This window comes from Carcharhinus amblyrhynchos, chromosome 12, assembly GCF_965287045.1.
Source record: "Carcharhinus amblyrhynchos chromosome 12, sCarAmb.v2.hapA, whole genome shotgun sequence".
NCBI classification, from domain to species: domain Eukaryota; kingdom Metazoa; phylum Chordata; class Chondrichthyes; order Carcharhiniformes; family Carcharhinidae; genus Carcharhinus; species Carcharhinus amblyrhynchos.
The window spans coordinates 41610523-41635223 of record NC_137335.1 but is presented as its reverse complement, the minus strand read 5'-3'; the positions used below and the strand labels follow the sequence as shown (position 1 = coordinate 41635223).

The following is a 24701-nucleotide window of genomic DNA, read 5'->3' as shown; positions in this document are numbered from 1 at the left end:
GAACCCATGCCGTATCTTAACAATGGGACAATTTATATCCAAATGTCACACTATTTCTTCCTTGATAATAGATTCAAGCATTTTCTCTACTACAGAAGTTAAGCTAACCGATCTATAGTTACCCACCTTTTGTATCTCCTTTTTTAAACAGTGGCGTCTTCCAATCTGCGGGAACCACCCCAGATTCCAGCAAATTTTGGTAAATTACCACTAGTGCATTTGCTATTTCACCCACCATCTCTTTTAGTATCCTGGGATGCATTCCATCAGGGTCAGGAGACTTATTTACCTTTAGCCCCGTTAACTTGCCCAACACTACCTCTTTCATGATAATGATAGTTTCTAGGTCCTCACCTGCCATAGCCTTCCTATCATCAATTTTTGGCATGTTATTTGCGTCTAATTGTGAAGGCCAACACAAAATACCTGTTCAATGCCTCAGCCATTTTCTCATTTCCAGTTATTACATCCCCCTTCTCATTTTATAACAGACCGATGTTTACTTTAGCCACTCTTTTTTGTTTTGTATATTTGTAGAAAATTTTGCTGTTTTTATATTCTTAACTAGTTTACTCTCATTATCCATCTTAGTTTTCTTTTTACAATCTTTTTCCATCTTTTTACAACACTATCTGTGTATGGTCTTATCTAAAATAAAGAACCTACACACTGTTTCACCAATTCGTGTGTATAATTAGTGAATTTACGCTAAAGAGAAAACATAACATTATCCATTGCTGTTCTGGAACACTGACAAACAATAATGGTGTCAAAACTTAAGATCAAGGAGTGTAATATATTCATATAAAACTGGGTAGGGTTGTTGTTTTCCGGTGGCCCCACAATGCCTGCTGGGTCACTGTGCCACTGGAAGTGTGTTGCAGTGGGAATTCTGTTCATTAACTCGTCCTGATACTGAGCAGGACTCAAATCCCCTAGTTATCGAGTCATTGACATAAATGGGACAGGCATTATGCCATTTTTGATCTTTCCTGAACATCTGCTCCATGTGGTGCCAGGAATTTCAGTTTGGCTTGCATCTCTATCAACGGGGTAATGGGCAGGCTGATAGGTTAGAAAACTGTAAGACTTTCAAATGTGTGCTGATTTTAAACTTGCAGCTTTCCTATTGGAAATCAATCATTCTGGGATTGAACGGATTTGGGAAAGCAGCATTCTAGAATCCACTTCTGCTATATTATTTTATGTGTAATCATATGCAGGCGTACTTTCTGTGGTATGACAGAGAGCAGAATAGAGATTATCCCACCTACTCTTCTCCTCTTCTGACGTTAAATGTGGGTGGGCAGAACCAGGTTCTAACTGAAATTTCTTTTCACAGCTCATGAATTGGGAGAGAATTCGCTGTCAAAATAATAGTGAGGTTAATGTTGTGAGCCCACACTCATGCATAAATAGTACAGCAACTTCAAGCAAGGAGCAGAATGTGAAGTTAAATGAAAATATCCAAGAGTTGCTATCTGAGATTCACCAATCCGCTGTTAGCTTCTTGTAAACCTTAACTGTCTGCCTCATCACTAATCATAAGGAACATAAGAAATAGGAGCAGGAGTAGGCCATCTAGCCCCTCGAGCCTGCCCCGCCATTCAATAAGATCATGGCTGATCTGTCGTGTCTCAGTTCCACATTCCCGCCCTCTCCCCATAACCCTTAATCCCCTTGCCTATCAAAAACCTATCAACCCGCGTCTTAAAAATACTGAGCGAGGCAGCCTCCACCACTTCAACAGGCAGAGAATTCCAGAGATTCACCACCCTTTGAGTGAAGAAGTTCCTCCTCAACTCCGTTCTAAACCGCCCCCCCTCTACCTTGAGGCTGTGCCCCATAGTCCTACTGTCTTTTCTGAGCGGGAACAGTCTCTCCACCTCTATCCTATCCATCCCATTCATCATCTTATACGTCTCAATGAGATCTCCCCTCATTCTTCTAAACTCTAACGAGTACAAGCCTAGTTTATTCAGCCTCTCCTCATAGCTCAACCCCCTCAACTCCGGTATCAGCCTAGTAAACCTCCTCTGCACTCCCTCCAAGGTCAAAATATCCTTGCGTAAGTGTGGCAACCAAAACTGCACACAGTACTCCAGCTGCGGCCTCACCAGTGCCCTGTACAGCTGCAGCAAGACCTCCCTACTTTTATTTTCAATCCCCCTCGCTATGAAGGCCAGCATCCCATTTGCCTTCCTGACCACCTGCTGCACCTGTAGGCTGGGTTTTTACGACTCATGCACAAGGACCCCGAGGTCCCTCTGCACCGCTGCCTGCTGCAGTTTTTCGCCATGTAAGTAATAGTCCTTCCTACCATTATTCCTACCAAAGTGGACAACCTCACATTTGCCAACATTAAATTCCATTTGCCAGTTCCTGGCCCATTCGCCCAGCCTATCTAGATCCTTCTGCAGACTCTCCACACCCTCCGCACAATTTGCCGTTCCACCAATCTTGGTGTCATCAGCAAATTTCGACACCATACACTTGGTTCCCTCCTCCAGATCATCTATATAAATGGTAAATAGCTGAGGCCCCAGCACCGACCCCTGGGGCACTCCACTAATCACCAACTAGTCTACACTGAATGTCATAAATCTTCTATATTTGCATGCTACATTATAACGAAACTCACTGAGATATTCAGGATTAGTTATTAGTAGTGCATATATCCTTTTAACATTAATTGTTAATCAACCTCTCTGGTACTAAAAATTAATTATGAACTATAAGAACATAAGAACATAAGAACATAAGAAATAGGAGCAGGAGTAGGCCATCTGGCCCTTCGAGCCTGCCCCGCCATTCAATAAGATCATGGCTGATCTGTCGTGGCTCAGTTCCACTTTCCCGCCCTCTCCCCATAACCCTTAATCCCCTCTCTTATCAAAAACCCATCAACCCGCTTCTTAAAAATATTTAGCGAGGCAGCCTCCACCACTTCAACTATGATAGTATTATAATTCTTCCAAGTTTGAAATTATTGGAGATTTAAAAATTAGTATTGAATTGTACAATTTTTCCTTTTTTTTCCCACGCCCTTCTTCTAATTTTCTTTCTGTAGCTGATCTCATGTTAAATTTACCATTGTAAATCACCGTCCTTCTCAGTCCTTAATTATTGAGTCCCAATCCTTAAAATCTAACTAGTTAAGGGATAACCTGTTGCTTGCACTGTTTAGATGCCCTATTTCACTCATTGCAGTACTTAACAGCTCACACTTTTAGCAACATTACAAGCAAATGTTTTTGAGTTTAAGTGTACAAGGATAATCCCAATTAATGGAAAATGTTGTGAGATGTCTTGCTACAGCAAATTTTGATTTTCTGTGGATTTAAAGGAATTTGTAATTTGGGACTCAAGCACTGGTTTTAGCTGTAAGTACTGGGAAGAAATGATAATCAGGTATTGAGAAAAATGTTTGTTCTAAATGCAACAATGTTCAGATGATGGGCTAGCTTTGTGTCTGATCTGAAGTATCAGAAGATGACCAACTGTCTTGGATTTTCCAGCATAATCCCATAATTTGGATTCCTGTCCTGAGTGTGGGCTTCCTGGGGTACCATTTGTCCCAAATTCCTCCAGCAGTGAGTGAGGAGGCTGCTCAGAGTATACATGCATGTACATTGTGTTGCTGTACATGCATAGTCTGGGTCCAGCACAGTGCCCAAGGGCAGATGCTCAGTCACGAGGGAGCAGCAGCATTGGTCTGCACCCTCCTATTGAGTTGTCTGGTTTTGGCAAGTGGGTGGGAGTCTGAAGATGGTTTCCAGCAGCAGTTTAGAGGGCTCCAGTAGGAGCAGTGGCAGCTCTGAAGTCTTACTTGGTAGGATGAGTGTGGTGGAAAATCCAATTCCAAAATCAGGATGGTGATAGTAGTATCAATGATACTCTTGCGGCCTGAGTCGGGGGGGGGGCGGAGAGAGAGAGAGAGAGAGGTCAGTTCTGCCAGGTCCAAATAGCTCTGGCAGGCTTAGAGAAGTAAACTCCTAGAAGATCTGAAGGGCAAGGGAGTGGTTTGGGCAAGTCCGAGGGGACCACAGGAAGACCTGATTTTGATTGGGGCATGTGAGAAATGGGAAGAGTTCTAGTTGTGTCTGATTTTGAGGGAAATACGGGCAGACCTGAGGAGATGATGGGCAGGTGGCCCAGGCAGTCCTGAGGGGGGGGGCGCAGAGGCCTGGACAGACCTGAGGGGATGGTGGGAGGGGCATCCAAGCAGGCTTAGAGGATCTGGTAGGCCTTAGCAGAAGGAAGCTCCAGGAGGCCAAAGGAATCCAGGTGGGTGGCGGTGGGGGTGAATAGGCCTGAGGGGGTCTGGCAAGCCTGATTTTCAAGAGGGTGGTCCATTTCCGGATTTGGAGGCGGCGGGGGGAAAGGGGAAGGGGGGGCGGCGGGGGGAACAGGGGAGAGTCTGAGGTTAGGTGTCCAGATTGGCTGCTCCCACGATACCCTCAGCAGCCACCCACCTGTCCCACTGTATTTCTCCCCCAGTAATTGGTCACTTGCACACAGATCCTTCTTACATCTTCATTTTCATCGCTCCACAACTGGGGTCCAGGTCTGAAATGTTAATCATTTGTTTTCGCTCCTTCCATAAATACCCAGCGATGTGTTTCTGATTTAAAAATGCTAATCACTGGAATTAACGACATTAAAATGAGGGAGGTCTTGGATTCAGGGCCCTAACTGAAAGCTTCGGGTCAGAGCGGCGCGAGCAGGGCAGCGAGAGGTGAGCGCGCATGCGCAGGACTAGTTGCCACGTGGTCTCGGTTGGAGCCGAAAGTGGGAAATGGCCTCGGCTGAGCTGCGGGAAGAGCTGGAGGAGTATCTGCAAGGGCTGAATATCGACACCGTGTGTGAGGAACACCCAGAGGTGAGAAGCAGGAGAGCCGCTGCTCAGGGGGAACACTTTACACTTGTTCAAATCAAAGGGAACGCGCTGCGTTGCAACCTCTTCACTTTTTAATGGGTTCCGCGTTCTTCAAAATGATGTAGCTTTTCTTGCTAATGCAGTGAATTCAAGGGAAACTATTTTGCCGAGTGTTTAGAATGCGGAACTTGCTCTTGCGAGGAGATGAGGTGAGCGGGATAAGTACATTTTAAGGAGAAGTTAGATGAAAAAGGAATATTTGATGGCATTGGGTAAGGGAGAATAACTAGGAGAATGCTTGTGTGGCGCATAAACATCGGAATGGACATGCTGGCCTATTTCTGTTCATTTGTGACACATTTAATTATGTTATTAACTGGCATCAGCTTGATTGGGTTTAACAGATGTCGTAAAGTACTCATATCAACTTGTTCAGTGTTCTGTTCACAAGTATTTTTCCTAGTATCCCTTTCCTGAATGTCAGCAGCCAAAGAATGCAGGAGAGTGTGTAATATTCCCCAAAAGGCAGATAACCAATCACTGGAATAACATTTGCCATGGCTGTATTTTATGTGAATTTCTTGTTGTTGCCTGTTGCTTTAAAGTGACACTTTATCCTCATCCATAAAGTGGGAACACATTATTCAGTTGAGAAAACATGGTGGATTCTCAACATAAACACCAGTTGAAGAAGTTTTGCTTGAAGAATCAAAGTTTACATAAGAAATAGGAGCAGGAGTAGGCCATCTAGCCCCTTGAGCCTGCCCTGCCATTCAATAAGATCATGGCTGATCTGTCGTGACTCAGTTCCACATTCCCACCCTCTCCCCATAACCCTTAATCCCCTTGCCTATCAAAAACCTATCAACCCACGTCTTAAAAATATTGAGCGAGGCAGCCTCCACCACTTCAACGGGCAGAGAATTCCAGAGATTCACCACCCTTTGAGTGAAGAAGTTCCTCCTCAACTCCGTTCTAAACTGCTGACCTTCCCCCCCCCCCCCCCCCCCCCCTTAATCCTGAGGCTGTACCCTCTAGTCCTACTGTCCTTTCTGAGCGGGAAGAGCCTCTCCACCTCTATCCTATCCATCCCATTCAACATCTTATACGTCTCAATGAGATCTCCCCTCATTCTTCTAAACTCTAACGAGTACAAGCCTAGTTTATTCAGCCTCTCCTCATAGTTCAACCCCCTCAACTCCGGAATCAGCCTAGTAAACCTCCTCTGCGCTCCCTCCAAGGCCAAAATATCCTTGCGTAAGTGCGGCAACCAAAACTGCACACTGTACTCCAGCTGCGGCCTCACCGGTGCCCTGTACAGCTGCAGCAAGACCTCCCTACTTTTATACTCAATCCCCCTCGCTATGAAGGCCAGCATCCCATTTGCCTTCCTGACCACCTGCTGCACTTGCAGGCTGGGTTTTTGCAACTCATGCACAAGGACCCCGAGGTCCCTCTGCACCGTTGCATGCTGCAGTTTTTCGCCATGTAAGTAATAGTCCTTCCTACCATTATTCCTACCAAAGTGGACAACCTCACATTTGCCAACATTAAATTCCATTTGCCCATTCCTGGCCCATTCGCCCAGCCTATCTAGATCCTTCTGCAGACTCTCCACACCCTCCGCACAATTTGCCGTTCCACCAATCTTGGTGTATCAGCAAATTTCGACACCATACACTCGGTTCCCTCCTCCAGATCATCTATATAAATGGTAAATAGCTGAGGCCCCAGCACCGACCCCTGGGGCACTCCACTAGTCACCAACCGCCAATCCGAATAGCACCCATTGACCCCCACTCTATGCCTCCTATTTGACAGCCAATCCTCTATCCACGCTAACACCCTACCCCCAACTCCATGCCCCCTGACCTTCTGCAATAACCTCTTATGAGGCACCTTGTCAAACGCCTTCTGAAAATCAAGAAAGACCACATCCACCGGCTCTCCTCTATCCACCGCCGTAGACACATCCTCATAGAACTCCAATAAATTCGTCAGACACGACTTCCCCTTAACGAAACCGTGCTGCGTCTGCTCTACCAAACAATTCTCCTCAAGATGCCTTGCTATTTTCTCCTTGATCGTGGATTCTAACATTTTTCCTACAACAGACGTTAAACTAACCGGCCTATAATTCCCTGCCTTTTGCCTGCCACCCTTCTTAAACAACGGCGTAACATTAGCCGTTTTCCAACCTTCTGGCACTTCCCCGGAATCCAGCTACATTTGGAAAATAATCACCAAGGCATCCACTATCACCTCTGCCATTTCCTTCAGAACGCTTGGATGCATTCCATCCGGTCCTGGGGACTTGCCCACAATCAGTCCCTCCAGTCTGCCGAGCACCGCCTCTCTAGTAACAATAATTTCATTCAGGCCCTCCACTCCTACCATCTTTCCATCGCTAACACCCGGCAAATTATTCATGTCCTCCTCCATGAAGACCGAAACAAAAAAGTTATTCAGGGCCTCAGCCATTTCCCCATCCCCTACCACTAAGTCCCCCCTCTCATCCTCTAAGGGTCCAACGTTCACCCTAGCCAGCCTCTTCCTTTTTATATATTTATAAATAAATTTACAACCTGGTGAATCTGGGATTCGCTGATCAAGTTGCAGCAAAAAAAAACGCATTGTTCATCAAAAACTCACTGTAAAAGTTAGACAATATTCTGGCTATCTTCGGTATTGAAGAATGAATGACAAGCTATTATCTGTGATTAACCATTTAATAAATAATAATGGGCCTGACCTGGTTTTTACTGTAATTGGGAAAAGTAGATGCCACTTCTGATTGCATTGCTGATTGAAGTAGGCTGTCATGTTCTTTCTTGGGAATGAATTTAACCTGTCATGGGTTGATGTATTCTTGTGTGGCTTGTACCATACCTGTGTACAGTTAAATATAAAATTGCAGCAATTTGTATTTTAATGGAATGTCAAAATTTGTGTATTGTACAGTAAAGCCAGCCATGACTTTTAACCACAACTATTGTTATGGGAGCGTACTCATTGTTACCAAATGCTCATCATCTAGGCTGTACTGAAGAAGTATTTGAAAGCCAGTTACTCATTAAAACAAATCAATGTGCGGTTCTTAGGAGGATAAGTACATTGAAAGCTTTCCTCTGATCCATCAAAATTTCCTTTCAACGTTAGTGTTAAAAACTTATTTATAAAGTGCCATTAAAGTAATGAAATATCTCAGGCACTTCACAGGAGTGTTATTAAATAAAGTATGATACCAAGCCACATAAGGAGATATTAGATCAGATTATCAAAAACTTGGTCAAAGAAGAAGGCTTTAAGAAACGTCTTAAAAGAAGCAAGCACAGTAAAGCAACATGTGAGGGAATTCCAGAGCTTAGGGTCTAACTGAAGGCACAGCCACTAAGGGATGGAGCAATTATGATTTGGAAATGCACAAGAGCCCAGAATTAAAGGAATGCAGTGCAGATATCTCAAGAGTTGTGAGGCTGAAGGTGGGGAGGTGCAAGGCTATGGAGAGCTTTGAAAACAAGGATGCGAATCTTTAAACTCTTGCTTGACTGGTAGCCAGTGAAGGTCGGCAAGCACAGAGAAAGGAACAGAACTTGTGTGCACAGCAAGGATTTGGGTGCCATCAGGTTTATGGAGGGTGGAATGTAGGAGACTAACCAGGAAAGTGTTGGAGTATTTGAGTCTCGAGGTAATGAAAGCGTGGATGAAGGTTTCAGCAGTAGATGAGCTGATCTGGGAACAAACTTTAGCGATGTTACAGAGGTGGAAGTAGGTGGTCTTGGAGATGATCAGAAGTTCATCCCAAGGTCAACTGTAGTGGTTGCAAAATAACTGGCTTAATTTCAGGTTGCTGCCAGGGAAGGAGATGGAGTCAGTATTTAGGAAATGAAGTTTGAATCATAGAATTCCTACACTGCAGCAGGAGACCATTCAGCCCATTGAGTCTGCACTGATTCTTTGAGAGAATCTTACACAGGCCCTATTCCTGCAATCCCATGTACTTGCTCCACTAATCCCCCCTAACATACACATCTTGGGACACTGTGGGGCAATTTAGCATGGCCAATCCACCTGCACATCTTTGGACTGTGGGAGGAAACCGGAGCACCTGGAGAATGTCTGTGTGGAATTTGCACAGTGACCCAAGGCCGGAATTGAACCTGGGTTCTTGATACTGTGAGGCAGCAGTGCTAACCACCAGACCACCATGCTGCCCTATAGTTTCGATTAAAATGCTAAACATTACTGAAAAGATTAAATTAAACTATCTCATTTTGCTGTGGCATTTCTACAGTCAGAGAATACATTCTCTTAATTTTTCTGTTGCTCTTGTTTTGCTGGTTGTGTGTCAACTTTGCTGGTCTCTTTTGCATTTCCTGCTTCTTTCTCTTTAAACTTTGTTTGCTTCTAACTACCCTCTTCACCATGTCTCTTGTTTTCTTTTGGGAGGGTGGTCTAGCAGGGAAAGTTACCACTGAGAATGGCAGGCTGCGTTAGTCTTTCGAAAATGTGGCCTGCAACCATAGGCATTCTCCTCCTGTCCCATCACTTATGCTACCTCACTTCCAACATACCTATTTGCCTTCCATTGAAGCTCTTTGTGAGTGTTATACTCCCACTAACCCTGTTGGTTTCAGTCTGCTGATTGAAATGAACTGCCTCGGTGAGGAGAGGAATGTGAAGAATGGCTGAGACTGTTTGGTAGTGGTACTGATATAGGGATTGCACCAGGACTTTGATGGAAAGTTTGTAATGCTGGAAGCACACCTCAACTAAAATGAGCCTGGATGAGGCCATTGCCACCTCTTTCTGGCAGATAGGTTTGCAGCTGCAGGTAATGACGGCACATCTGGCTCCTCCACATCTTCCTGCAAGAATGATGCTAGGAACCATCCATGTTCCACCCAGCTCCAATTCTCTGTGCTGTACTCTGTTATGAAGAGCACCGCTAACCCTAATCCTGGACACCCTTGCTGGGACATATCGAAGAGCACTCCCAGATCTTTCAGGGCAACAGAATCGCACATTCAGAAAACTAATCTCTTGCTCTATTCTAGGGATCTGCTGGTGACTTTAATTTTGAAAAGCATCCGATAAACTGCAGCAGTTCAACTAGTTAAATGACATTCAGCAAGCAGCATATGCTCAGAGGCACCTAAGGCCCTCGAGTAAAAGGATAAATGAAACCATTAAAAATCAAAAATTATGGCACTTTTTATTTCATACAAAATAATTAGGAACAGGAGTAGGCCATTCAGCCCCTCAAGGTTTCTGCACCATTTGATAAGATTATGGCTATAATTATGGCCTCACCTCCATTTTCCTGACTCCCCTCCATAAACCTTGACTCCCCTGTCAAGCAAAAAATCCGTAACTCAGCCTTGATAAATAACCCAGCATTCACTGTTCTCTGGGGAAGAAAACTCCCCCGATTAATGATCTGCTGAGAGAAGAGATATCTCCTCATTTCCGTCTTAAATGGGAGACCCTTCATTTTTGAACAATGTCCCCTGGTTCTAGACCTCGCCACGGAGGAAGTATCCTTTCAGCACCTATCCTGTCAAATCCTACCTTGTATGTTTCAATAAGATCACCTCTTGTTCTTCTAAACTCTAATGTGCTCAACCTTGCTTCATAAGCTCACTCCTTCATTCCAGGAATCAGTCAAGGGAAATTCATTCTCTGCAGGTGGATGAGATTGGTAAGGCTGGCATTTATTGTCCATTCCTAGTTGCCCTAAGAAGATGGTGGTAGACCATTTTCTTGAATGACAGCTGCATAAAGTTTATAGCACAGGCCATGTGACCCAGCTGATCCTTGCCAGTGCATGCATCTTTATGATGTGGTACAACTGAATGACTTGCAAGGTCACTTCAGAGGATAGTTCAGAATCAATCATATTGATGTGTGGGATTGGAGTCACACCCAGCCTATCTGGATAAGGATGGCAAATCAAACCAGTGGGATCCTACATTAATCTGACAGAATCAGAATGATTTTTACTGATACAAACTTCTTTCTAGATCTTTTAAAATTTAATTCAAATTTTCAAATTGCCATGGTGGGACTTTTAATTCATGTTCTGTTAATTATTAATCCAGTAACATATTCACTCATTCTAGTCTTAAAGGCATTTGAGGTTTCAATCTCTGAGAGCAAGTGGTGGCAATATTTTTTTCTGAAAGATTTTGAGTGAGTTGCAGGCAAAAGATAATATAGCGCCACATTGTGTTGGTACAGGGAATTACGATAAACCAGGGATGAGATTACACTGAAAATCTGAGTGCATTGTTACCTACGTTCCACTGCAATTCCTGTAACTGACTCTTTCCTAGTGGAATTTCCACATGTAGCAATTATATAGCATTTTCAAGGGACCGTACAAGAATTCTAAGATAATATTGGTTGATCTGCCCAACAGTGCGCTTGGGGATTCGAGAGCAATTGTATCCTTCAGGTTAAGTAGGTTCAGGACAAGTGAGTATTGGATGCAAGTTCTTAATTTAAAAATTTCTACATTTTATTCTTTATATTTCCTTTTATAAATTAATGTGTCCACATATATAATGGAAACTTGTCATGCTGTAATTAGAAAGATAGAAAATAGGAGCAGGAAGAAGCCACTTGGCCCTTGGAGCCTGCTCTGCCATTCATTATAATCATGGCTGTTCATCCAACTCAACAGCCTGATCCTGCTTTCGCCTCAAGTGCTATATCTAACTGCTTCTTGAAAACATACAATGTTTTGGACTGAACTACTTTCTGTAGTAGTGAATTCCACAGGTTGACTACTCTCTGGGTGAACAAATTTCTCCTCATTTCTGTCCTAAACAGTCTACTCTATATCCTTAGATTGTGAGCCCTGCTTCTGGACACCCCACACCATCAGGAACATCTTTCTTGTCTAGTTTTGTTAAAAATTTTATAGGTTTCTGTGTGTTCCTCCTTCATCCTTCTGAGCTCCAGCGAATACAATCCTAACCGATTATCTCCTCATGCATCAGTCCTGTCATCCCAGTAATCAGGTGGTTAAACCTTCTCTGCACTGCCTTTAGAGCAGTCTTCCTCAGATAACGAGACCAGAACGGCACACTGTATTCCAGGTTAGCCTCCTAAGGCCATATATAATTACATCAAGACATCTCTGACCCTGTATTTGAATCTTCTCGTTATAAAGGCCAACATACCATTAGCCTTTTTTTACTGCCTGCTGCTCCTGCATGCTTACCTTCAGTGACTGGTGTGCAAGGACACCCAGGTCTTGTTGCACATTCCTTTTTCCTAATTTATGGTTATTTAGCTAATAATCTGTGCTCCTGTTTCTGCTGCCGATGTGGATAACCTCACATTTAATCAAATTGTACTGCATCTGCCATTCATTTACCCACTCACTCAACTTCTTTAAATCACACTAAAGGACCTCTGCATCCTCCTCACAGCTCACCCTCCCATCCAGCTTTGTATCATCTGCAAATTTGGAGATAATGCATTTAGTTCCCTCATCTAAATCATTAATATATATAATGAAGAGATGGGTTCCCAGCAATGATCCCTTCCAAACCCCGCAACATCGAGGGCTGAAGGACCTGTACTGCGCTGTAATGTTCTATGTCCTATAAACCCCACTAGTCACAGCCTACCAGTTGGAAAAAGACCTGTTTATTCTTACTTTGTTTCCTGTCTGCCAGTTTTCTATCCATCTTAATACGGTATCCCAATGTACAATACCACCTCGATATACCAATTGCCCTCTTTCCAACTCCTCCATTAGAATAAGTATGTCATTACAATTATTTAGGCTATTTCCATTATAAAAATATGTTGGAAATTGGATGACAGAAGGTGAGTGCACACAAATAAATCATTAGCTTCCCTGTAAAACTATTTGGTTTCTAAATTTGAGTGTTATATCCCTCAAATTATTTTTAATATTAAATTTTTTTTGTAGGTGTTCACAGTTGAAGCCATGATGCCTTATGTACAACACCTTAAAGGGGCACACAGTAAGAATTTGTTTCTCAAAGACAAGAAGAAAAAGAGCTTATGGTTGGTGACAGTTTTACACAACAGACAAGTCAACTTGAATGACCTTGCAAAGAAGCTGGGGTGTGGAAGTGGAAATCTGCGCTTTGCAGATGAAGCGACAATGCTGGAAAAACTGAAAGTTGGTCAAGGTTGTGCAACACCACTTTCTTTGTTTTGTGATAAACAAGGGGATGTAAAATTTGTGTTGGATTCAAACTTTGTGGATGGAGGACATGAGAGACTCTATTTTCATCCAATGATTAATTCAGCCACTATGGGTATTAAGCCTGTAGACTTTTTGCATTTTGTAAAGGAAACAGGTCATGAACCTACAATTCTAAATTTTGATTAAAAATAGAAACAAAAGTTTAGATAAACAGACTTGCATCTAATTTTTATAGTAACATGTTTGAAATTGGTGTTGTGGTAAATACTTCCTCTAAAATGTTTTTAAAATTTTAGCCTGGGCTCCTTTCATTGTAATGGAAGAGTATCATCATCTCAAAGTGTATTGATTAACTGCCACATCATGTCTTTTACCACCAATAATTTAAATATCTGGTATGGAAAGAATTGCTTACAACAGACTTAAAACAATTTCCTTTTCAATTTAAAGCTTCACAGCACACAGTTTTTTTTGACAGTTTTCTTTACAATATTAAGATGTCAGTGCTGGAAAAATGTACAAATTTCTATTTTGAATGCTTCAAGCACTCTCAAGTCAGATTAAACATAAATAGATGCAGAATAAGTCTCTCTACTCTTTCCAAACGTATGTTTTACAAAGAACAACACAGCACAGGAAACAGGCCCTTCGGCCCAACGAGCCCACGCCACCATTTTAACATTGTGAGTTCCCTCTTCCACCCATGACCTTTGTCTATGCTTATGGCACTCCACATTGGAAACCAGATTGAGGGGAGACTAATTTAGGGACAATTTGTTACAACAATCAGCCTAAGAGCACATCTTTGGAGTGTGGGAGGAAACCAGAGCACCAGGAGAATGTGCAAACTCCCACAGATACTGGCCCAAATCCATGTATCTGCACAGCAAACAGTGATAGTCACTGAGCTGTCGTGTTGCCCATCAGCTGGTCCAGTTTAAGCGTACACTAACGACGTGAAGCACTAGGCTTCTCTCGCAACATCCAAGAGCAGCCCTCGCACGACCCGCTGCGTGTATGCCCCTTGTTGGACAACAAGGCGGACCAAAGCACCTGTGGATTAAAAGAAAAAAACATCAATAACATGCACATCTTACGCAAACATTCAAGGGAATCCCCAGAAGCTCAAAGGTAAAACAAGTGAGCCAGAAAATATGTTGGAAGGCCCATAGGAATCAATTGATTCCCAGGGACGTCCCAAGGCTCCTGATCCTTTATTTAAAACAGTCTCCTTTATCCCTCCAACTCTATTCCACTCATGTGCCTATCTAAGTATCCCTTAAACAACTCCAGCGTGCCTGCCTCCACCACCTTACTTGGCAGTGCGTTCCATACCCCCACTACCCTCTGTGTGAAAAAACTCCCTCTAACATTCGAATTGTACCTCGCCCCCTCACCCGAAGCCCGTTGTCCCTCGTAATATTTGTTTCCAATCTAGGAAAGAGCTTACCACTGTTTATCTATACCCTTCATAATCTTGTACACCTCTATTAGATCTCCCCTCGTTCTCTGTCTTTCTAAGGAAAACAGCCCCAGTTTGCCCAATCTTTCCTCATAACCCAGTCCTGCCATACCAGGCAGCATCCTGGTAAACCTCCTCTGCACTCATTGGGCTATGAGGAGAGGCTGAATAAATTAGGCTTGTACTCATTAGCGTTTAGAAGAATGAGGGGAGATCTCATTGAGACGTATAAGATGATGAATGGGATGGATAGGATAGAGGTGGAGAGACTCTTCCCGCTCAGAAAGGATAGTAGGACTAGGGGGCACAGCCTCAAGATAAAGGGGGGGCGGTTTAGAACGGAGTTGAGGAGGAACTTCTTCACTCAAAGGGTGGTGAATCTCTGGAATTCTCTGCCCGTTGAAGTGGTGGAGGCTACCTCGCTAAATATTTCTAAGACGCGGGTTGATGGGTTTTTGATAAGAGAGGGCATTAAGGGTTATGGGGAGAGGGCGGGAATGTGGAACTGAGCCACGACAGATCAGCCATGATCTTATTGAATGGCGGGGCAGGCTCGAAGGGCTAGTTGGCCTACTCCTGCTCCTATTTCTTATGTTAGAACTGGACGCAGTACTCCAAATGTGGGCAAACCAATGTTCTGTACAACTGCAACATTAGACGCCAGCTCTTGTATTCTACACCCCTTCCTATAAAGGCTAGCATACCATAAGCTTTCTTCGCAACCTTCTCCACCTGTACTGTCACCTTCAAAGACTTGTGCACTTGCACCCCCAGATCCCTCTGTGTTTCTATACTCTTAATAGGTCTACCCTTTATCATATAACTCCTCCCTACACTATTTCTTCCAAAATGCATCACCTCGCATTTATCAGGATTAAATTTTATCTGCCCAATATACCAACCTATCTATATCCTGCTGTATTGCCTGACACTGCTCCTCCCTGTCTGCAAGTCCAGCCATCTTCATGTCATCTGCAAACTTGCTGATCACACCACGTACTCCCTGTTCCAAGTCATTTATGTATATTACAAATAGAAGCAGTCCCAGTACTGAGCCCTGCGGCACACCACTAGTGACAGACCTCCAGCTAGAAAAAGATCCTTCCACTACTACTCTGTCTCCTATTACCAAGTAAAAAGTCTGACAACACCAGGTTTAAGTCCAACCAATTTATTTGATAGTAAGTCACTAGCTTTCGGGTTTGTCCCTTCGTCAGGTGAATGGAGAGTTCTGGCCTCAGACAGAGCATATAACAGCACAGACAGTTTACAGATTACTGATTAGAATGTGAATCTTTACACTTAACCTGTTGTTCAAGTCCTAAAGTGGCCAACAATGTGAGTGGAAGGAGCACTGATCACAGGTTAAAGAGATGTGTATTATCTCCAGACAGTACAGTTAGTGATGTTTTGCAAACCCAGGCAAGTCATGGGGGTTACAGATAGTGCGACATGAACCCAAGATCCCTGTTGACACTGTCCTCGTGTGTGCGGAACTTGGCCGCTATTACCAAGCCAGTTATCAATCCATCTAGATACCTGTCCTTGTATTCCATGAACCTTAACCTTTTCAACCAACCTATCATGAGGGACTTTGTCAAACGCCTTACTAAAATCCAAAAAGATAGCCCTCGTCCTCCGTCAACCGTTTTTGTCACCTCGTCAAAAAATTCTACCAGATTCGTAAGGCACGACCTCCCCTTAACAAAGCCATGCTGCGTATCCCTAATCAAATTGCAACGCTCTAAATGCGTATACATTCTATTTCTAAGAATCGTCTCCAATAACTTCCCTACCACTGACGTCAAACTCACCGGCCTATAATTACCAGGGTTACCCCTACTACCCTTTTTGAACAACGGTACCACATTTGCTATCCTCTGGTCCTCTGGGACCTCACCTGTGTCCAAAGAAGAGACAAAGATTTGCGTCAGAGGCCCAGCAATTTCATCTCTCGCCTCCCTAAGCAGCCTAGGATAAATGCCATCAGGCCCCGGAGATTTATCAGTTTTAATGCTACTAAAAACCCTAACACTTCCTCCCTCGTAATGGATATTTCCTTCAACTGGTCTACAGCTCCCTCCAAGACAGTACCGGACATCAAGCCCCTCTCCTTTGTGAATACTGACGCATAGGATTCAGGATCTCCCCCATTCCCTCGGACTCTGAGCACAGTTCCCCTCCTCTGTCCCTAAGAGGACCGATTTTTTTCCCCTAACCACCCTTTTGTTCCTAACATAAGAGTAAAATGCCTTTGGATTTTCCTTAATCCTGTCTGCCAAAACCATTTCATGCCCCCTTTTTGCCCTTCTAACTCCCCGTTTGAGCTCCCTCCTACTCTCTCTATATTCCTCCAATGCTCTCTCCGTTCCCATTTGCTTAGACCTAACATACACCTCTCTTTTCTTCCTGACCAAGTTCTCAATATCCCTAGTAATCCACGGCTCTTTAATCCTACCTTTCCCATCCTTCCTCTTAACCGGCACATGTCTTTCCTGCAACTTTTTCAGTTTTCCCTTGAAAGACCCCCATATGCCGAACGTGGACTTACCCTCAAACAACCTCTCCCGATCAGTATCCATAAGTTCCTGCCTAATCCGGCTGTAGCTAGCCTTCCCCCAATTTAGCACCCTCCCCTTAGGACAGCACTCGTCTTTTTCCATTAGTATCCTAGACAGAATTGTGGTCACTGTTAGTCACATGTTCACCTACTGCAACCTCAACCACCTGACCTGGCCCATTACCCAGAACTAAATCCAGTATAGCCCCCTCTCTAGTCGGGCTAGCTACATACTGCTCCAAGGACCCTTCCAGTACACATTTTACAAATTCTTCCCTGTCCGAACGCCCAGCTCTAGGCACCTTCCAATCCACCCCAGGGAGATTAAAATCTCCCACTACAACAACCCTATTCTTTCTGCACCTATCCAAAATGTCTTTACATATACCTTCTTCCACTGCCCAAGGGCTGTTGGGTGGCCTATAGTACACCCCTAGCATAGTAATTGCTCCCTTCCTATTCCTCAACTCCACCCACAGTGACTCAATCCCTAACTCCTCTATATTATCTTCCCTCTGCACCACTGTGATGTGCTCCCTAACTAACAACGCCACTCCCCCACCTCTTTTCAACCCTCCTCTGTCACGCCTAAAACACTTACACCCAGGAATATTTAGCTGCCAGTGCTGCCCTTCCTTTAACCACGTCTCTGTCACTGCAACCACATCTAAATTCCTTGCGAACATTAAGGCCTTAAGTTCAACCGTTTTACCCATTACGCTCCTCGCATTAAAACAGACGCACTCCAGACCTCCAGGCCCACTCGGATCCTCCTTCCCCTGGATGATTTTCCTTTCATCCAAACTTACCCTGTCACCCAACTTGCTCCCAATCCCAGTGCCTACTCAGCTATCGGTTTTATCCCCACCCCCCATATTAGTTTAAACCCTGCCGAAACACTCCAGCTAAGATATTCGTGCCGTTCCCATTTAAATGTTCCCCTTCCCTCCTATACAGGTGCCCTTCTCTCTCAAATACTTCCCAATGATCTACAAATGTAAAACCCTCTGTTGTGCACCAATGCTTCAGCCACGCATTCAGCTGTAGGATCTCATTATTCCTAGCCCCACTATTACTAGGTACTGGTAGCAGCCCAGAGATCGCCACTCTGGAGGCCCTGCTCTTCAGCTTGGCCCCCAACTCCCTGAACTACCTACATATAGCCCTCCTGCTCTTCCTTCCTACATCCGTCTCTCCTATATGTACAATTACATCAGCCTGGGTCCCTTCGCCCTTCAAAATTCCCCCTACCCTCTCCGAAACATCCTATACCCCTACTCCAGGGAGGCAGACTACCATGCTCCAAAATCAGAAAGCATCTTCTAGCGCGTCACTGTGACAGTTTTCCATTTTCCACAATATTCAACTTGGAGATTCCTGATTGAGAGGACCAGATTTTCATGGTCCCAATTGGGACCAAATGGAGGTACGACTAAGAGGCCACTACAAGTGGATTTATCATCCACAAAATAGCATTGGACAACTGAACTTCTATAATTAATAAATTCCTGTTCCTCAACTCAGATTAATGACTGAATTTACACTCGTGAAGAAGCCACGCCATTCCTGTTTGTTTCATGACATATCCCTTTTGACATTATCTATACAGCATTCACTTGATGATCATCTGTTTCTTATTTCATGTACCATGGCAAACAGGGTCAAGCTGAATATTCTAGTCATTTCCAATCTTAGAACATTTTTTATAGGTATTATCCATTTATGTTCAGTATATTTAATGTAGATACAGTTTTTAAAAAATCACTGCAAAATTTCATAGCATCAGTTCAAGACAAGAAAAACTGCTGATTACCGTCCACCAACATTCTTCAACTGATGAATCATTATATCTCCATTTTGAACACAACTTGGAAGAAGTGTTGAAGGTATCTGAATGGTAACCCCACTGCCAAATACCAAGAATGACTTGGCAGGATCACTAAGCAGGCAGGGTCCTGAGGGACATCATTGACTAACTGGGTCTGTGACAAGTGGTGATAGAACCAAAACGAGGGGAAAAAAACAATAATCTTCACTAATTTACCTGTTGCAAATTCATCAGTTCATGATAGTATTGGTAGGAGTGAGCATTATATAGTCCTTGGGCAGACAAAATCCTTTCGCACTGGGTGTCCTACCTTCCACTGTGATATTTGTCTCTACCATTATGCTAAATAGACTAGATTCACAGTATATTAAGTAGCTCAAACCTGGATATTTGTGAGGTAGTGCAAGCTATCAGCAATGACAAAATTGTATTCACAGTCTGTAAGCTCATGGCCTGGAGTATCCCCTTGCAATACCATTACCACCAAGCCAAGTGATCAGTGTTATTTATTGAGGAGTGTAAGAATACATATCAGGAGCAGCATCAGGTATACCTAAAAATAATGCAATAAGCTAGTGACTTTTTAACACAGGACAAATATGCTAAACAACAGAAATAACATGTACATACAGAACTAAGTGATTGAGAGACTAACGACTCTGCAGTGCTATCACATACCGTTGTGAATGGTGGTAGACAATTGAGCAACTAATCAGAGACGAAGGCTCCACTAACACCCCAATCCTGAATTCCGCTCCGTGTACCAATGTAAAAGGCAAGTGTTTCCAGTTATCCTAGTCAGAAGTGGCAAATGGATGATCCACCATGTTTACCTCTTGAGAGGACCTCAGCATCATGGATGTATGTCTTATCAATAAATGGCTGAGTCTTGAAGACATCATGGCTCCAATGCTGAAAATTCCTGCTCCAAAGTTAGCCACTCCCCTGACCAAACTGTTCAGGATGTGAAGATGCTGGCGTTGGATTGGGGTAAACACAGTTAGAAGTCTCACAACACCAGGTTAAAGTCCAACAGGTTTATTTGGTAGTAAACACCAATAGCTTTTGGAGCGCTGCTCCTTCATCAGGTGAGTGGGAAGTTCTAATTAGTTTGTGATCAGAACTCCCCATTCGTCTGATGAAGGAACAGCGCTCTGAAAGCTAGTGGTGTTTACTACCAAATAAACCTGTAGGACTTTAACCTGGTGTTGTGAGACTTCATTCAGCACAGTTACAACACTGACATCTACTGATAATGTGGAAAATAGCCTAACCATCCTATCCACAAAATAAACAAAGCCAAACCAACCATTTACTGCTAAAATAAAAGGACAATACTGTAGATGCTGGAGATACACAAGCACTGAAAAAACTCAACCAATCTAGCAAGCTGTATTGCGTGCAAGAAAAATACTTTTCATTATATACCAATACATGCAAAAATAATAAATCAGCATCTGTGGAGAGAGAAACATGGGTTTTGAATCCAATGTCAATGCTCCAAGATTAGCAAAGTGATGGAACATGTCATTGACAATGCTTTCAAGCAGCATCTACTCAGCAATAATACACTCACCACTACTCAACTGGTGTTCTCAGGGCCACTCAGCTCCTGACCTCCAGACAAACGTTGATTAAAGAGTTGAATTCTAAAGGTGAAGTGAGAGTAATTGCCTTGCCATCAAGGCAGCATTTCCCTGAAGGTGATATCAAGTAATCTGAGTAAAATTGAAGTAAAGGAGAATTAATGGAAAACTCTTCACTGGCTGGAGGCATGCCTAGTACAAAGGAAGATGTTTGTGGCTGTTGCAGGCCAATCATCTCAACCTTGGAGCAAAGCTGCAGAGATTATTCAGGGCATTTTCCTAGGTACAACTAGCTTCAGTTGTATCATCAATGGCCTTCTTTGCACCCAAAGGCTGGAAGTGATGATTGAAAAGTGTCTGGTCCCTCTTCAGACAACGAAGAACAAAGAACAAAAACAGCCCGGGAAACAGGCCCTTCGGCCCAACGAGCCCACACCGCCATTTTAACATTACCAGTCCCCCCTCCACTCATGACCCTTATCTATGCTTATGGCATTCCACATTGAGGGAAACTAATTTAGGGACAATTTATTACCCCCAGTCAGCCTAATAGCACATCTTCTGGGGTGTGGGAGGAAACCGGAGCACCCAGAGAAAACTCACTCAAGCACGGGGAGAATGCGCAAACTCCCACAGAAACTGTCTGTTTCCAAATGCAGCAAGACCTGGGCAATATTTAGGCTGGACTGATGATCGACAAGTAACATTTGCGCTATACACACAAGCGCCAGGCGATAACCAACTCCAACAAAGAGTCCAACCAGTTCCCTTGACATTTGGTGGCACTGCCTTCACTGAAGATGCCACCTAGGGTTACCATTGACCACAAATGTAACTGGAACAAGATGGTATGTGGCTTGGAGGGTATACTTGCAAGTGGTCATATTCTCATGCATGTAATGTCCTTATCCTTCTAGGTGATAGGCGTTTGGAAGGTCCTGGCAAAAGAATCTTGATTAATTACTGCAGTGCCTCTTGTAGATGGTATGCACTTCAGCTACGATGGCTCAATGGTGAAGGGAGTGAATATTGGTGGGAAGGATGCCAATCAAATGAACTGTTCTGTCCTGGATGGTATCAAGCTTCTTGAGTTTTGTTGGAGCTGCATTTATCCAGGCAAGTGGACAGTATTAAACGTCTGACTTGTGCCATATGGATGGCAGACAGGCTTTGGGGAATTAGGAGATGAGTTTCTTCCTGCAGCCCTGCAATCGTAATGATATTTCACTCCTTCACTGTAGTCTCTTCCACAGTCTTGGCTTCATTAAACAATCCTGCCTTCAGTTGCCTAGGTCCTAAGATCTGGAATTTTCACCATAAATCTTTCCATCTCTCTCTCTTCCTTCACAATGCTTCTTGCTCACTTGTCTTAATATCTCATGAGGCTTGGACTCAGATTTTGACAATGCTCCTATGAAAGCTTTGAAACTTTTATTACATTAAAAGCACCATATAAATGCAAGTTACTGATGAAAGGGAAAACGGGGAGCAGAGTGGAGTCCATGAGCTAGTTAAAAGGATAAAATAATTTATGTAAAAGTTCCACTAAGACACCAAAAATATACTCGTATTTCATTTGACTGCTTAAATTATTTTTGTCTGGTTACAAAAATAGTAAAAAGAGAGACCTAGGGGCTCTATATCTGAATGCACATAGCATTTGTAACAAAACAGATGAATTGATAGGTGAATAGAAATAAATATGTATGATCTGATCACCATTACAGAGACATGGCTGCAGGATGACAAAGGCTGGAACTTGAATATTCAAGGCACTTAGAAAAAACAGGAAGATAGGAAAAAGGTCGAGGGGTAGCTCTGTTAATTATGAATTACATTGGTACAATAAAAAAAAGATAATCTTAGCTCTGGAGAACTGAGAAATAAGAAAGATAAGAAGACACTTGAGGGAATGGTTTATAGGCCCCTTCACAGTAATCGCACTGTAGGATGAGGTTTACAGGAAGTGGATTTATGAGGAAGGTATGGCAGTAATCACGGGCGATCTTAACCTGCATATAGATTAAATGAATCAGTTTGGCAAAGGTAGCCTGGATGATGAGTTCATAGAATATTTTCAGGTCAGCTTTTTTGAGCAACCTATTCTATCACCCCAACAAGAGAGCAAGCTCATCTAGTAACATGCAATGAGACAGGATTAAATAATGACCTTGTAGTGAAAGCACCCCTGGGTAGCAGTAATCATGATTGAATTTCACATTCAGTTTGAGGGAATCTAGTGTTTTAAACTTAGCTTGGCCTTTTGGTTAAGATGCAAATGAGATCAAGCCTTGGACATAAGAACATAAGAAATAGGAGCAGGAGTAGGCCATCTAGCCCTTCGAGCCTGCCCCACCATTCAATAAGATCATGGCTGATCTGAAGTGGATCAGTTCCACTTTCCTGCTTTCTCCCCATAACACTTAATTCCCTTGTCTGTCAAAAACCTATCTACCCGTGACTTAAATATATTTAGCGAAGTAGCCCCCACCACTTCAACAGGCAAAGAATTCCAGAGATTCACTACCCTTTGAGTGAAAAAGTTTCTCCTCAACTCCGTTCTAAACTGCCCCCCCTTATCTTGAGGCTGTGCCCTCTAGTCCTGCTATCCTTTCTAAGCGGGAAGAATCTCTCTACCTCTACCCTATCCATCCCTTTCATTCTGTTATACGTCTCTATAAGATCCCCCCTCATCCTTCTAAACTCTAACGAGTACAGACGAGGAGGCGCAATGCCTACTCCAATCAGCTTGGATGATGTAGATCAAGCCTAAGACAGGAGGTGAGAGCCCTGTCTCAGCTTGGATCGGGAATGTCTCACTTGATGAGACTCCGAATTGGACTTGATTTCATTGAATTGGATAAATAAATTTAAAAAGAAACGGTAATTATTGGCCTTTTGGCTAAGATCAAGTGTAGTGTCAACATCCTGCACTTGTTTGAAGTCATGAGGTTATACTGAGGCTTCATTTGAAGCAATTTTTTAAAGCAGAATCTCAGCCTTTTGGCTAAGACACAATGAGATCAAGCCTTGGAGAATGAGCTATGCCTACTGCAATCAGCTTGGATCATATAGATCAGGCCCAAGACAGGAGGTGAGAGCCCTGTCTTGTCAGCTTGGATCAGGAATGTCTCACTTACTGAGACTTTGAATTGGACTTTGATTGGATTGAATTGGATATATAAACAAAACAAAATGGCAATTATTGGAGCATGAGGACAAAGCTGGCTAAAGTGAACTGGAAAATTATTAACCTAATTTTAACTCTTAACTCTATTAACCTGAAGCAACAGACATTTAAGGAGATTTTCCAAAATACTCAGGTAAAATATATTCAAATGAGAAAGAAAGACTCTTTATGGAAGGACACACCTGCCATGGCTAAGGAAGGAAGTTAAAGATAGTATTAAATTGAAAGAAAAGCTCATAATATTGCAAAGATGAGTGACACGAAATTTGGACAAAATATAAAGAACTCCAAAGAATGCCTAAAAGATTAATACCTTTAAATTTATAAATGAGAGTCAAGTATGAGAGACACCTAGTTAGAGATATAAAAACAGATGAGTTTCTACATATGCACATATGAATTAGGAGCAGGAATAGGCCACTCGGCCCTTTGAGCCTGCTCTGCCACTCAGTAAGATCATGGCTGATCTGATTTTAACCTCAACTCCACAATCTTGACTACCACCAATAAGCTTCTACCAGCATGCTTATCAAAAATGTATCAACAGACTGGAACCTGAATATTCAAGGGTACTTAGGAAGAACAGGAAGATAGGAAAAGATTGAGGGGTAGCTCTGTTAATTATGAATTACTTTGGTACAATAGAGAAAGATAATTTTAGTTCTGGAGAACTAAGATAAGAAATCACTTGTGGGAGTGGTTTATAGGCCCCATCACAGTAATCACACTGTAAGATGAGGTATACAGGAAGTGTGTTTATGAGGAAGGTATGGCAGTAATGATGGGTAATCTTAATCTGCATGTAGATTGAATGAATCAGTTTGGCAAAGGTAGCCTGGATGTTGAGTTTATAGAGTATTTCCAGGACAGTTTTTTGGAGCAACATGTTCTAAAAATATTTTTAAAATACTCAAGGACTCTGCTTCCACTGCCTTTTGAGAACAAGAATTCTCCAGCAGTCCGTGGAGGCTGTTTCACAGGCTTCCCACTGAGCACCATGGCCTC

At 43.1% G+C, this 24701-nt stretch overlaps 2 protein-coding genes across 2 annotated transcripts in view; one reads left to right on the top strand and one right to left on the bottom strand.

Moving 5' to 3' along the window:
• mtif2 (mitochondrial translational initiation factor 2) overlaps positions 1–4554 on the bottom strand; it is a 43132-nt gene extending 38578 nt beyond the window's left edge. The window contains exon 1 of the mRNA XM_080200432.1: positions 4533–4554. The gene's annotated coding sequence lies outside the window, so the exon portion shown is untranslated. The remainder of the gene's footprint in view (positions 1–4532) is intronic.
• Positions 4555–4774: 220 nt separating this feature from the next.
• prorsd1 (prolyl-tRNA synthetase domain containing 1) lies at positions 4775–13649 on the top strand. Its single transcript, XM_080199788.1, has 2 exons — positions 4775–4882; positions 12828–13649. The coding sequence occupies exons 1-2, from the start codon at positions 4799–4801 to the stop codon at positions 13254–13256; spliced, it is 513 nt and encodes a 170-aa protein (XP_080055914.1). The 5' UTR covers positions 4775–4798; the 3' UTR covers positions 13257–13649.
• Positions 13650–24701: the final 11052 nt, after the last annotated feature.